The sequence below is a fragment of the Beta vulgaris genome, chromosome 1, assembly GCF_026745355.1.
Source record: "Beta vulgaris subsp. vulgaris cultivar EL10 chromosome 1, EL10.2, whole genome shotgun sequence".
NCBI classification, from domain to species: Eukaryota; Viridiplantae; Streptophyta; class Magnoliopsida; order Caryophyllales; family Amaranthaceae; genus Beta; species Beta vulgaris.
The window spans coordinates 6,352,965-6,367,802 of NC_079202.1; the positions used below are offsets into that span (position 1 = coordinate 6,352,965).

Sequence of the window (14,838 nt, forward strand, 5' to 3'; positions counted from 1 at the left end):
TACGAATGGAGTATCTAATAGAATAATAAATTTTAAAATTAACGCACGCATCACGTGCATATGAAGGCTAGTACCAACATATCACCAGAAAGGTCAAGCAAAAAGATCAAGAAGGTAACAAGACTAATAGGAAATAATTTATAATAAACACAATACTCTTCCCCGTTTTGGCATCATCAAAAAAATTTAAGCATATTAAGGGTACCAAAAAATATTCTAGAGCATTACAAGAGCCATCATCGTCATGTAATATTAGTAGCTCAATCAATAAATACTAAAGATGCTGGTGCTATGTCATAAACCAATTCACAATATGAAGTCATGGAGCAAAAATAATCCAACTCACAATCCGAAGCTACAAAGTAAGAAATAACAATAAAGGATCAAGGTAGGCCAAGAAAGTAAGATAAAGATAAGTAATGCAAGCTTGCCCATTTTATATGGCAACTAGCTCAATAAGTGCTCAAACCTTACTTTCAGATTTTCAGCTTCCGCAAATATCGTAGAACTTTCTTTGGCATTGTATGTAATTTTGTGCCACTTAACAATATATTTCCTTTCAAATAAGTTATCTAATTAGCATATTCGGGAACTCTAAATGATCTTAAGAGCTTCATAATTTTCTACACATGACTTGAACTCTAGAAATTATCCAAAATAAGTGTCTTACTCTCCTTTTCCTTTTCTTTTTTTTTTTTTTTAAGGAAAGTGATCCTATACTATTACTAGAGTTAAACAATAAGAGATCAAAGGCAAAATAAGTTAATTGAATCTCATTTTCTTTTTGGTACAACTCTTGGCACTATGCCTTGTACAGTAAATCAGTATTATTATTCTTTCACGTATTAATGTTCATTCCAACCTTTTCATGTTCCCCCTTAACTGATGCATCTTCTTGTTTCACCATCTTATCAAGATATCTTTGCTCCATAGATGATCATGAATCAAGATTAAAAACACTTGTTGACTATCGCAATGGATGAAAAAAACAGATATAATAAGGAAAGTATGACGTGAGATATGAAAAGAAGAAATAATGCGGCACAAATGTCAAACTCAAAAGGAGGACATTGGAATAACATCAGGCTAAAGAACAAGCTTGCCATAGGAGAAAGATTAACATTTCATAGCTTAATAGTTCTACAACTTAGGATCATAAAGCTTATTAGTTCGACAACTTAGGATCATATAGCTTATTAGTTCGGCAACTTAGGATCTATAGCTTATTAGTTCAGCAACTTAAGATTGTGACATTAGGACAACATCATTAGACCATTACGAGTCCTACAATACACTCAAGTTACCGCATTTGAAAAGGTACACCAAGAAACACAAAAATCATTATTCTAGCCAATTAACAAGGGTAAATCATTGAAAAATTCTTATGTGTCAATCATTAGTAGTATTTCGATTCCAGTTTTTCCAAACATTTTCTAATGAAAAGTTTTTGAAATAATATAGGCTAATTGGTAATCGGTATTGCAACAAGCAAAATTTGTCATGAAAGATCGTCAAGTGTTCAAGAGAGACATAAAAGAAAAAAAAACTATGCACTTTGCCTCTTCTAACAAAAATAATCCAAAACTCAACCAAGATCAATTTTAAAGAAGTGTGAGCATAACTTACCATACCAAACTTACCATATAACACACTTCTCATCATTAGGATTTTCAAGTGAGAGGAATAAGATTAATTCAAATTGTAATCGTTAAGCAACCATCTTTCCGAGAAGTATAGACTGCTTCCTCACACTAAGCCTGTAAAAAAATCAAGTCTTGGTTTTGGGTAACCAAATGAATTTGGGTCCCTTATCTTTCAGTTGGGCTCTTAACAAATCTTTTGGGATCCCTAATCGACTTGCAAATTGACTATTTCTTTCAACATGGTTTTTCTTTTGTTTACATCCAATAATTTGATGACCATTTTCCCCACAGATAAACATATTAAGTACTCAGGTTGATCAATATATTTTCGTTTTTTCCTTTGCCATTCCAACCGTACACACCTCTCTACTATAATAATATCTGTAAAAGAGATGAGTACAAGCATCACATCCCTGATCACGCAAAAGGCAACCCTGATTGTTGCAAATGCTAGTAGCAGCCAATTTCACTCTTGTTTTCAGCTTACTCAAGGTAGTGAGCCAACCAATGAAAGAACGTTTTGGAATATTAAAGGAATTCTAAGTCCAAAAGTGCCAGTTTACTCTGATTAAATTACCTACTAGCCACTCATAGCCAGCTTTAATAGTATACTTAACATCCCCTTCAAGCCACTTGTTTTAAGTGTAAGCTAACTTGAATTTATCTTTAGCCTTGCATATGATTTTCCAGCCCCAACTAGATGTGGAATGAGCGTTATACTCCCACCAAGCTTGCTCTTTAACATAAACATAGTGAATCCACTTTATCCATAACAAATTAACTTTCTGATAGACTTGCCAATCATACTTTCCCATGACAGCTACATTCCACACCTTACAATCCCTAACACCCAAACCACCATTTTTCTTAGGCTTGCATAAATCAGCCCAAGCCACAGGAGGAGTTCTGAAGTACAAGTTTCCCTTCCCACAAAAAAGCCCTACACGCTTGAGTAATCTTCTGCATTACACCCTTAGGAATTAAGAAAATCTAAGCCCAATATGTGTGTAAGCTTAAGAGAACATAGTTCACTAAAACCACTCTAGCTACATAAGAGAAAAGTCTAGAACTCCACCATAAGATTCTTTTCATCATTCTATCCACCAATATATCACAGTCAGCTTTATTTAGAAATTATTTTAGAAGTAATTGGGATCCCAAGTACCTAAAAGGAAAGGAACCCTTCTGAAAAATTGAGATCTATGCAATTCTGTCCTCAAGCTCAGTATGTACATTACCAAAATAAACCGCAGTCTTCTCATTGTTTGTAGAGAGCCTAGACACATCATTAAAAGCTTTTAGAGCTCTAAATAGCATCATTAGTGAACTTGCATTACCTTAACAAAACATCATCAAGTCATCAGCAAAGACTAGATGGGTGATTTGCATAGGAGCACACCTATAATGAAACTCAAATCCCTGAATTCTTGTTCATCTTCATAAGTAAGTTGGACAAATATTCCATAGCCACCACAAAAATTATAGGGGAAATAAGGTCACTTTATCTAAACCCCTTTTTTCCCTTAAAAAAACACACATGACGCCATTAAAGCTTAATGAGAACCAGGGAGTAGTGATACACATCAACCCGCAATGAACAAACTTCTGGGGAAAATTCATAGCCATCAACAACTCTCTAATGAAATCCCAATTTAGTGAATCATAAGCTTAAGGTCTACCTTTATTGTACATGTAGTAGGCATATTCTTCCTCATATAATGTTTCATCAAATATTAACAAAAAAAAATATTGCGCATAAGAACGATATTTTCCACAAATGCACTTTGAACAAGATTGATAATGTGGGGCAAACCAATTTTCAATCTCTAGCAAATCATATTGGAAATGATCTTATATAGAACATTGTAACAAGAAATAGGTCTGTATGCAGTAACATCATCAGCTTGATCACACTTAGGGATCAGACATAGGTTGGTAGCATTAACCTGTTTTAACAGCTTGCAAGTATGAAAAAAGTCCAAAACTGCATGATTTTTATCCTTCCCAATACAACTCCAAGTCTTTTTTAAAAACCCACTAGAGCATCCATCAGGCCCGAGAGCCTTGTTATCATCAATATCAAACAAAGCTCTCCTTACATCTTCCCTATTACAATCCTCACACAAGCCCCTTTATTGATCAGTAGTGAGGGTAGACCTTTCATTCATAAAATCCCTGCTCACCTTAGCCTTCCTGCTCTCCTCAGTACCCAACCACTTCTTATAGTAATCAATGAATGCCTCCTCAATTTTCCTAGTGAATCCACCCATACACCAGACATGTCTTTTATTTTGCTATTGTGATTCTGTATTTTCCTTTTTCTCAATTAGGCATGAAAATAAATGGTGTTGTCATCACCCTCTTTCAACCATTCATTCTTAACCTTCTGCTTCTAAAAACTTAATCTAGCCTTATTGAGAAAATCATATTGCTTGCTAAATTCTTCCTCCTGCTGATGAAACTAAACATTCCTAGGCTCCTAGTAAGTCTTTTTCTGCATATCCACAAGCATAATCAAAGCAGTAGCAACTTCATTTTCTATGTTAGAGAATTTTTCTTTATTCAAACTTTTTAACACCGGTTTCAAGTTCTTCAATTTTTGAACCACTTTGTACATTGCCACACCTTCCACATTAAACTTTAGTCATAAACTCATTAGCTTGCATCCACATGTTGTAAAACCTAAAAGATTTAGGTTTAGATACCATTAAGCTTACAGACCTAATCACATAAGGGCAATGGTCAGAAACTCCATTCAAGTAAGAATTCAGCATTGCAATTCTCATACATACCATACCAGTCCTCATTCACAAACACCCTATCAAGTTCGAAGAACACTCTATTTTTCCCCTATTGTTTGTTCGACCAAGTGAAGAAAGTAATAGGCCACTAGCCTGATACCCCATCACTTTACAATCCCTAATACACTGCCTGAATTCACCAACTTCATCAAGGGTAATAGCTGAGCCAATTCTATCACCCAGGTTTAAAGCATTATTAAAGTCTCCTATAATGATCCAAGCCCCTTTTAAGTGACTACCTAGTTGATTAAGAGCTCCGCATAATCTTTGTCTATGATTCCATCATTACACCCATAAACAATTGTCAACTAGAAAAATTTCCATGTACCCTTATATAACACCTCACACCAGATAAATTGATCACCATGACTCCTAATATCAACAACAAAAATAGTTGGAATCCAAGCCAACCAAATCCTACCACCTGGATGATGACTATAATTAGTAACAATACTCCAACCACTGTAGATTTTAGGGAAGACTTGTGCAAAATTATTAGTCTTTAGCCTTGTCTCAAGAAACCCAAATAGTCCCACTGAGTAATGGTTGAGAAACTATTTCACATCAAAGTGCTTAGTAGGACTATTTAAGCCTCTAACATTCTAGAAGCCTATGCTAGCCATGTGGGAGAATTATAATCTGCTTCATCTTTTCGGTATTTGTACAATTTCCATCCCTAGAAGTGTTAGACCCATCATTATGGATCTCTTTTTCCACCTCATCCTCATATGTCCCCTGTCTTGCTTCCTGCTGAAAATGACTTATATCTTCTCTTTGGTGCTTATCAACTGCAGAATATTTCTCCACATTACTCGACCCCACCCGAGCTTGTGATGTTCTCCTTTGTTCACTCATTTGCTTGATTCTATATTTGTATAATTTGCATCCCTAGAAGTGTTAGACCCATCATTATAGATCTCTTTTTCCACCTCATCCTCATTTGTCCCCTGTCTTACTTCCTGCTGAAAATGACATATCATGTCTTTGGTGCTTATGAGCTGCAAAATATTTCTCCACATTACTCGACCCCGCCTGAGCTTGTGATGTTCTCCTTTGTTCACTCCTTTCAGCTTAATTCTATCCCACTCGCTGCTAATTGTTGAGACTAACATTCTGGTGTTCCTTCGAAATCATCTGAGTCCCCACCACACCAGGCACATTAGCCTTCTTGACCCAAACGTGCTTTGGTTGCACTTTACTCAAGGCCACTTCACATTTGTTCTTCTACATTCTTCCAAAGTATGATCAATCACCCCCACAATGTTTGCAGGAGATTGGTTTACTTTCATATTTCACTACTTGAGCAATTTCCACCCCTAACTCATTCTCAAAGAAAATTTCATTTGGAATTTCATGATCAATCCTAACTTCAACCAACGCTCTTACATACTCAATAGTGTCCTTTTGGGTCGTAGCTCTGTCATGTACGAATGGTTTACTTATAGCCCGAACAAAATTTTGTTCAGAGCATTAGGACTCCAATACTTCAAATGTAAGCCAAGGAACTTCACCCAAGTAGGAACTACATTCATCGTTTCAGCAAACAAGTCTAACTCAGGTCTCCAACTCTTCATGATAAGTGGTAACAGGTTTATAGAATTGGTCTAGTATCAATTGCCTTTTGTTTACCATCCATCGTTCTGAATCGAACTACAAAAATCCCAGTCATCTTCATAAAAACTCTTTCTACCCCAAATTTTTACCGAATTCTCCGTATAAAACCATTGATAATACAATTAAGAGATTTAATCCCCATGACATAACACACAATTGCACTATTCCAAAACTCAATTTCAGATTGCACATCATCATGACAGATGGAATATGTAGATTATCAAGTGGAGCATAATTGATAGATTATGGTTAACTCCCTTGGGAGGCTCAAAGATATTATTAACAATATATACTTAGTACACACAAGGGTTTACAAGAGATAATTATGGAAACTAAATATACATACAATATTAACATAATTGTATTCTAACAAGGCCCCGCAGTTGGAGCGGGAGGAGGACGGACACTCAAACTGGAGCGAAAGTCGTAGTACAAAGCCCGAGGAAGCCCTTTGGTGAAGATATCGGCATACTGATACGTAGAGAGCACATGGAGAACACGTACATGACCAAGGGCAACCTTCTCACGCACAAAGTGAAGATCTATTTCGACATGTTTAGTGCGTTGGTGTTGACCCGGATTGTGAGACATGTAAACAGCACTAACATTATCACAATAAACCACTGTGGCTTTGGCAAGAGGACAATGGAGCTCGAGAATAAGGTTGCGAAGCCAACAAGATTCAGCAACAACGTTGGCAACACCGCGATATTCGGCCTCAGCACTAGACCGGGAGAGGGTAGCTTGCCGTTTAGACGACAAAGAAATCAAATTGTCACCAAGAAAGACATAGTACCCTGAAGTAGAGCGTCGAGTGTCAGGGGAGCCACCCCAATCGTCATCGGTATAGGAGACCAGGCTGGTAGCAGAGGAAGATGAATAGTGCATGTCGTAATCCAAAGTACCTTTAAGATATCGTAGTTTACGCTTTAAGGCATGAAAATGATGCTCGTGAGGGTCATGCATAAAGAGACAAACCTGCTGGACGGCATAGGAGATGTCAGGACGAGTGAAGGTAAGATACTGTAGGGCACCGGCAAGCTGGCGATATAGAGTGGGAGCCTGAATAGGAGGACCACTGGAGGCGCTAAGTTTGGCCTTGGTGTCAACAGGTGTAGCACATGGATTGCATGAGGACATATTAGCTCGATCGAGAATTTCTTCTGCATATTTTTTTCTGAGAAAGGAACATGTGTGTTGGAGTACACTTGACTGAAATACCAAGAAAATATGAGAGGGGCCCCAAATCAGTCATAGCAAATTCGAATCGTAAGAGAAAGATGAGGCGGGACCGCAATGAATCCGAAGAAGTGGCAAGGACTATATCATCCATATACAATAAAAGATAAGCCATATCCTGCCCATGTCGATAAATAAACAGTGAAGGGTCACATTTGCTGCTGACGAAACCAATGGACAAAATATAAGTGGCAAACCGTTGATACCAAGCCCGAGGTGCCTGTTTGAGACCATAAAGAGATTTTTGTAATAGACAGACATGCTTGGGATGAGTAAAGTCCTGAAAACTTGGAGGTTGAAACATATAAATTGTTTCCTGTAAGTTACCATGTATGAAGGCATTTTTCACATCAAGTTGGTGGATGGACCACCTCCGGGAAAGAGCAAGACTCAGATTCGTACAAATAGTATTAGGGCGAACCACAGGGCTAAGAGTCTCATCACAATCAATGCCAACCTCCTGAGTTTTACCATTAACAACCAATCGCGCCTTGTATCACTCAAGTGACCCATCAGACCTGAACTTATGCTTAAATAACCACATACAACGAATCACATTAGCATTATATGGTCGCTCAACAAGGGTCCAAGTATTATTTTTAATAAGCGCATTAAACTCATCACACATGGCAGCGTTCGAGTTAGGATCCTCTAGGGACTGAAGGTGGGAGCGGGGAATAGGTGATAAAGAAGGTGGAGTTTGGACAGTAAAAAATCGATGGCCAAGGTAGGGGTTGGGCTTAGAGATACCGTTTTTGCTGCGAGTGGTGATGGGGCTAGGGGCCCGTGAGGGGCTATGTGGAGATGAGGAAGCAGGGCTGGGCGAGAGAGAGCGGATGTTTGTATGAGTGGGCTGGGAAGAATTAGGTGAGGGAGAAGGGCTGGGCGGGGGAGTCTGAAGGGGCAAGGGAGATGGGCTGGGCGTGGAAGTGGTAGTGGGCTGGGGAGAGGGGGAGTGAGGGGAGCGGGTGGGGCTGGGAGTGCGTTGTGGGGAGGGTGAGGGTGATGGAGAGTGGGCTAGACGCGGGGAGTGGGCTGGGGGCGGAAGGGAGAAACGAGAGGGGAGGGAGAGGACTAGGCTCAGTGCGCTGGGCGCGGGAGGTGAATTTTTTGGGAGTAAGAGGCTGGGGAGAATTGGAGGACGCACGAGGGGTTGGGGACTTGCAAAGGAAATCATAGTCCGAAAGTTGTGAGGAATGGAGAGCGGAGAAAGGGAAGTTAGTTTCATCGAAGGTCACATGGCGAGAAAAGATGATTTTGTGGGTGGAGAGATCGAGGCAGCGATAGCCACGGTGAGAGGGTGGATACCCGAGGAAGATGCAGGGAGTGGAACGAGGATTGAGTTTGTGGCGCATGGTGGCACTAACATTAGAGTAACAAAGGCAGCTGAAAGTACGTAAGTGGTCATAAGAAGGGGAGCGGTTGTAAAGGCGATGAAGGGGAGTGAGGTAGTGGAGAGATTTTGTGGGGAGAATGTTTAGAAGATAAGTGGCCATGTGAAGAGCTTCAACCCAAAAAGAGGGGGGAAGCGAAGCATGGAAGAGAAGGGAACGAAGAACATCATTAGTGGTTTGTATCATTTGTTCGGCTTTGCCATTTTGAGGAGATGTGTAGGGACAAGAGTGGTGAAAAATAATGCCATTAGTAGCATAAAACTGTTGGAACACATTTTTGACGTATTCGGTGCCATTATCGCATTGGATTGTTTTGATAGTAGCGTGGAATTGAGTTTTAATGTGAGCAATGAGTTGGAGAAAAGTGGAGAAAACATGAGCTTTAGATTTTACAGGGAAAAATCATCTAGGCAAACCAAATAATATCGATATCCAGTGGGACTAATAATGGGGAAAGTCCATAAATCAGTGTGAATAATAAAGAAGGGGGAAAAAGTAGCATTATGGGAGGGGGAAAATGGTAAACGACAATGTTTAGCTAATTAACATGCATGACAAAGAGGGGAGGGGGAGTCTTTATTACATTGAATGCACTTATTAGTTCTAAGAAAAGCTAAGATATTGGCGCTGGGATGACCGAGCCGATTGTGCCATGTTGAAGGAGAAAAAGCGGCAAAAGAGGAGTGCTTGGTGGTGGAAAGAGGGTATAGTCCCCCAAACTATTGCACCTCGTCAAGGTGGTCCCCATCCTCAAATACTTCACAGTAAAACCAAAAGGGTCAAATTCCACGGAAACATGGTTGTCAGTAGTGAAGCGGCGGACAAAGATAAGATTTTTAACGATGTTAGGGGCATATTGAATATTACGGAGGGTGAGGGAGGGGTTGGGGGGGAGGGTGGAGGTACCGATACCCTTAACTGGAATTAAGTTGCCGTCACCAACCACAATGTGAGAATTCAAATGACGCCAATTAAAAATAGTAGAGAGAATATCTGGATCATTCATAAGATGAGTAGAGGCACCGGTGTCAAAATACCAGTTTTCATCCGGTGGTTGAAGAGTCATAGCATTAAAGAGTTGCTGAAGTTCAGTGGGCACTAGATCCGTGGGCTGGGCAGTAACGAAGGCCTGTTGGGCCGATGGAGAAGGAGCCGCGGGAGGGGCAGGCTGATAAGGCGAGGGGCCAAGTAGGCTTGCAGACCGGGTAGGATAGTGGACAGGGGGCCGAGTGGGATATGGGCTAGGGGGGAAAATCCAATAAGGCTGCCAAGTAGCATAAGGACCAAAATAATGAGAAATAATTAAAACCAGGAGGGTAAGGAGGAGTACCAGTATGAGAGAGATGAGAAGCACGACCACCCCTATGAGATCTGCCGCCGCGCCCACGATGGGGTCGGCCCCCCTGACGACCACCACGATGGGCGGTGGTCGGTTGCTGGTGATAGACAGGTGGCACGTCGGTCACAGCCGGGTCAGTAGTGACGAGTACAGTGTTGGAGGGTGAAGGACCAGATTTACGAGCATTATTCCGGCGAGTTTCCTCCAGGGCAACCATGGAACGGGCATTTTGAAAGGATGGAAGAGGTTGAGACTGTTGAATAAAGGTTACCACAGTGTCAAATTCATCATTGAGACCCGCAATAAGTTGAAGGACGAGTCTTTCGTCCGAAACGGGATGACCCAAACTAGTAAGTTGGTCGGCAATGGATTTAAGAGCCTGGCAAAATGCAGCGGAGGAAGAATAGTCGTGCATTTTAATGGAGCCAAACTGATTTTCAAGATGAACAATACGAGTACCTTTACGGCCCGTTTGGTAACCGGGACTAAAAGGGCTGGAATGGTAATGAAAATTTCATTACCGTGTTTTGGATGTTTGGTAATTTGGAATGGTAATGCCTAGTAATAAGATCTAGTAATGAAATGGCTTAATTATCCTATTTTTATTACCAGCTAGATACCTGGTATTAGAAGGGAATGGAAATGCGTCATTCCTAAAGTAATGAACAACACGCGCGCGTGTCTTCATTAAAGTTGAACTGCTAGGAATTAACACGCGCAATATAAAAGCCGTAATTTTCTCTCTCCTCTCATAATCTCATCTCAGCCGATCAAAAACCCTAGTTTTCTCTCTCCTTTCATATCTACATCAATGGCTGCCGGATGATTTCATCACGATTTGCTCGAATTTTTAGTTGAATTGAAGTGAATCTCAGGTGAGAATTTTAGTCATTTGAATAGATTTTCGGTAAATAAATTTGTGTTAAAATTTTCGACGAAGATTTCAGTCCTTTTGATTTGTTTTCTTCTAGTTTATATTTTCTCTTCGAATTTGAGAGTAGATCTATCGTTTTTATCTACATATTTTGTAGCTGATTGTCGTTGAATTCGAATTTGTTCTTTGTTCAATTATAATTGTATGTGAATCTACTTGTTCTAATCTGTTTGTTTTCTTTCAAATCTGCTTGATTTGAGTGTGAATCTGCTTGTTTTAATTTGCTTGTTTTCTTTCAAATCTGATTGTGTGAATCTGATTGTTCTAATTTACTTATTTTCTTTCAAATCTGATTATGTGAATCTGCTTTTGGTACTTGACTTTCATGGATTTTTGCCTTAAAATAGGTTTACAACGTCAATAACAATCTGTATCTATCCTACTTTGCAAGGGTTGCTATCTCGAACAAGTGTAGTGTAAGTACATCAGCCTAACTCGGTTTTTGTTTTTGCTGTGTTGTTGTATGCCATTCCCTGTGTGTAGCTTGCATGATATGATTAAATTACTTGATACTGAATTTATTCCAAGTAATTTGCTTAATTTTGAAGATGAACTTTCTGGTTTTGGTTATTAATTTGGCAAGAGTAGTGAAAATGGGTTCTTCTAATCTCTCTGATTGTGTGAATCTGATTAATTTGCTTTTCTTTCAAATCTGGTTATGTGAATATGTTTTTGGTACTTATATTTCTAAAGCAGACTGTGAAAAAACATTGTATTATAGCATGAAGCAATCATGAGTATTTGCCTATCAATCTTGTGGGTAGATCATATATGCATTCACCAAATGTCACATATGATTGCAGGTTAATTAAGTTAACTACTATAAGTTAACTACTACAATCCTTTATCCTCTGCTTAAATTTTACATCCCCACCATGTTATTGTAGCCTATGTCCATAAATCATAGTTAAAAGCATCATATGTAAATATGGGGTGTGTTCAATACAATCCTTTATCCTGGACTTGTTTTAGAACTTATTAAAACTTAATGGAACTTGTGTAAATTGATGTGCTAGTGCAACAATAAATGCTTATATTATGCTATGAATTTTTTCCCCAGTGATGGCACGCCTTCAACGGTCTCCTAGGGAATTTTTGTTTTTATGGTTTGCTATGAAGAGACGTAGCATAAGAAGAGTGATCGTTATGATATTAATCATGTTGACTTATATTTTAAGGAGACGAGTACGAAGGATGTTGAGGGAACCTAGTACATATAATCCAATTCATAGACTAGCACATTTAGATCGCATGATAGTTCGAAGTGATATCGCTTGCATTGAACAACTTAGGATGGATCGTCACACATTTAACATCCTTTGTTCATTGGTTCGTGAAATTGGAGGGTTAAGAGATACTAAGAATATGGTAGTGGAGGAAATGATGGCTATGTTCTTGCATATCCTTGCATTTGAGGAGAAAAATAGAGAGATTAAATATGATTTTCAGAGATCGGGAGAAACAATTAGTAGGCATTTTCATGATGTTTTAAGAGCAGTACTTAAACTTTCAAGAGTTTTACTCAAGAAACCCGAGCCGATTCCTGAGGATAGTACTGATGAAAGGTGGAAGTGGTTTAAGGTAACAATATGTCCTTTTTTCCATTTATTGAAAGGGTTAGTTCTTTACTTGTAAATTTAATAACTAATACTTAGTTTTTTTTTTAGAATTGCATTGGCGCTTTAGATGGGACTTTAATTGATGTGACTGTTCCTGTTGATGATAAATCAAGATATAGGTCAAGAAAAAATACTATTTCTACCAATGTTTTAGGTGCATGTGCACCAGATTTGCAATTTATATATGTGCTAGCTGGTTGGGAAGGTTCTGCGGCCGATGGAAGAGTACTTCGAAGTGCTCTAGAGAGAGATAACAGGTTGAAAGTTCCTAGGGGTGAGATGTCAAATTTTAGTATTTGGATTGAAGTTTATATAGAAGTGGATTATATTGAATTTTGTTTCTTTTTCTCATTTTACATAGGTAATTATTATCTAGCTGATTTGGGGTATAAACATTGTGAAGGCTTCCTTGTCCCATATAGAAATATACGTTATCATGAATGGAGAAGGGGAAATGAGCAACCAAATTCAAAAGAAGAGTTATACAACATGAAGCATGCTTCAGCTAGAAATGTGATTGAAAGAGCATTTGGATTATTGAAAATGCGATGGGGAGCTCTTTCAAAAGGTACAAAGTACCCCCTTAACACTCAAATAGATATTATATTAGCATGTGTTTATATACACAACCTCATTCGCCAACAAATGGGGGTTGATCCTATGGAAGCAGAGTTAGATGAATTTATGCAAGAATTTGATGATGATGATGAAAATGATGAGGACTTGATTCAAACTTGTGAGACTTCCCCTGCATGGACTATCTTTAGAAATAATTTAGCACAAGATATGCATAATGTATGGATGGCTAGGAGACATCATCAATTATGATTAGTTTATGACTTACTCCATGTATGGATGAAAATACTAGCTTTTAATTTGTATTTTTACGTTTTGTTTAATGGAAGTTGTTATCCTTTCTTTTTTTGTTATAACATGAGATGAAACATGATTCTTTGTCGTTTTATCAGGAGGTTTTAAAGTTGTCTTGATTATATTTCAAGTGCTTGAATTGGATGCTTGCATTGTAGTGATATAGTTGTTTAATTAGGTGTGATTTTTTATTATTATTATTGTTGATGTTGTTGACTCTTTTTAGAGGAGAAAATGGGTGAAGATGCAAGAGGCAGAGGAAAGAATAAGAGAATGTGGACATCGATAGAGGAGAGTGCTCTAGTTGATATCCTTGTTGATATGCAACATTCAAATTGGAAGTGTGACACTGGCTACAAAACAGGTTATCAATCTCATATCGAGAAAAAAATGCTTGAGAGATTCCCTTACTGTGGTTTGAAAGGTAAGCCACATATTGAATCTAAGATCAAGATTTTGAAGAGGCAACTAGGGTATATCCTTGAAGCTCAAAAGCAAGCTAGCGGGTTTGGTTGGGATGATGAGATGAAAATGATTACCGGTGAAAAAGAGGTTTTCATGGGTTGGGCTCAGGTAAGTCAATATTGCAAAGCTCTCAAAATTCAATTAATCTGTTCTTCTTCTTACATTCTTGTTGTCCACTATTTAAATCTATATCATACTCATGATATTTTGGTGTTGATATTGGTACTATTTTAGTGTTGGTTTGAGGTTTGTTTGGTTATTGTGGTTCAAGTGTTAATTGGGTTATTTGTTTAGGGTCGTGATGGGGCTTCCGCTCTTTATATGAAGCCTTTTCCACTTTATGAGAAGTTATGTGAGATTTATGCCAAGGATCGTGCAAGTGGGAGTATGTCTAAGGGCCCTGGAGATGAAGAAGGAGATAACAACAATGAGGGTGACAAGCAAGGTGATGGCTCGACTAGCTCTACAACTCAAGCAACTGAACCTTCTAGTAGTAGAGGAGATCGTAAAAGAAGAAGGGAAATAGAAAATGAGGAGCTTGGTGGATTGTCAAAAGCACTTGTTTCTCTAATTGATGTTGAGAAGGAGTCCACCGCGGTTATGAATGATTTGAAGAAATCATTCATGCGTGATGTGGAGATTGGTGAGAAGAGAACCAAGCTTTTTCAAGCTTTGAGCGGACTTGAAGAATTGTCTCCTATGGAAATTGTTGAAGCTTCAACATCTATCGGGTTGGATGATAAAAAGGTTGAACTTTTCTTTAGTATGCCTGATGATTTCAAAGTTATGTTTGTCAAATCTCAATTAAAAAAGTAACTAGGATCGATGAATGGAAGACATATTTAGTTTTTCTATCGAAGAGATGTGGATTGTTGTTTGACTAAATTGTTGTAAGTAATGACTTGTCGTTTTTGTGGCAT

The 14,838-nt window shown here is 38.6% G+C and overlaps 3 protein-coding genes across 3 annotated transcripts; 2 read left to right on the forward strand and 1 right to left on the reverse strand.

The window, feature by feature from the left end:
- Nucleotides 1-9,410: 9,410 nt before the first annotated feature.
- Nucleotides 9,411-10,445, reverse strand: LOC104905151 (uncharacterized). The gene is made up of 2 exons (XM_010693601.1): nucleotides 10,022-10,445; nucleotides 9,411-9,448 (listed from the first exon to the last, which is right to left on the reverse strand). Exons 1-2 carry the CDS (start codon nucleotides 10,443-10,445, stop codon nucleotides 9,411-9,413), a joined length of 462 nt encoding a protein of 153 aa, XP_010691903.1.
- A 1,770-nt stretch (nucleotides 10,446-12,215) lies between these two features.
- LOC125494410 (protein ALP1-like) lies at nucleotides 12,216-13,411 on the forward strand. The gene is made up of 3 exons (XM_048637969.1): nucleotides 12,216-12,545; nucleotides 12,632-12,857; nucleotides 12,945-13,411. Exons 1-3 carry the CDS (start codon nucleotides 12,216-12,218, stop codon nucleotides 13,409-13,411), a joined length of 1,023 nt encoding a protein of 340 aa, XP_048493926.1.
- Nucleotides 13,412-13,695: 284 nt separating this feature from the next.
- On the forward strand, nucleotides 13,696-14,803 carry LOC125498717 (uncharacterized). Its single transcript, XM_048646981.1, has 2 exons — nucleotides 13,696-14,026; nucleotides 14,213-14,803. Exons 1-2 carry the CDS (start codon nucleotides 13,727-13,729, stop codon nucleotides 14,732-14,734), a joined length of 822 nt encoding a protein of 273 aa, XP_048502938.1. The 5' UTR covers nucleotides 13,696-13,726; the 3' UTR covers nucleotides 14,735-14,803.
- The last annotated feature ends 35 nt before the right edge of the window (nucleotides 14,804-14,838 follow it).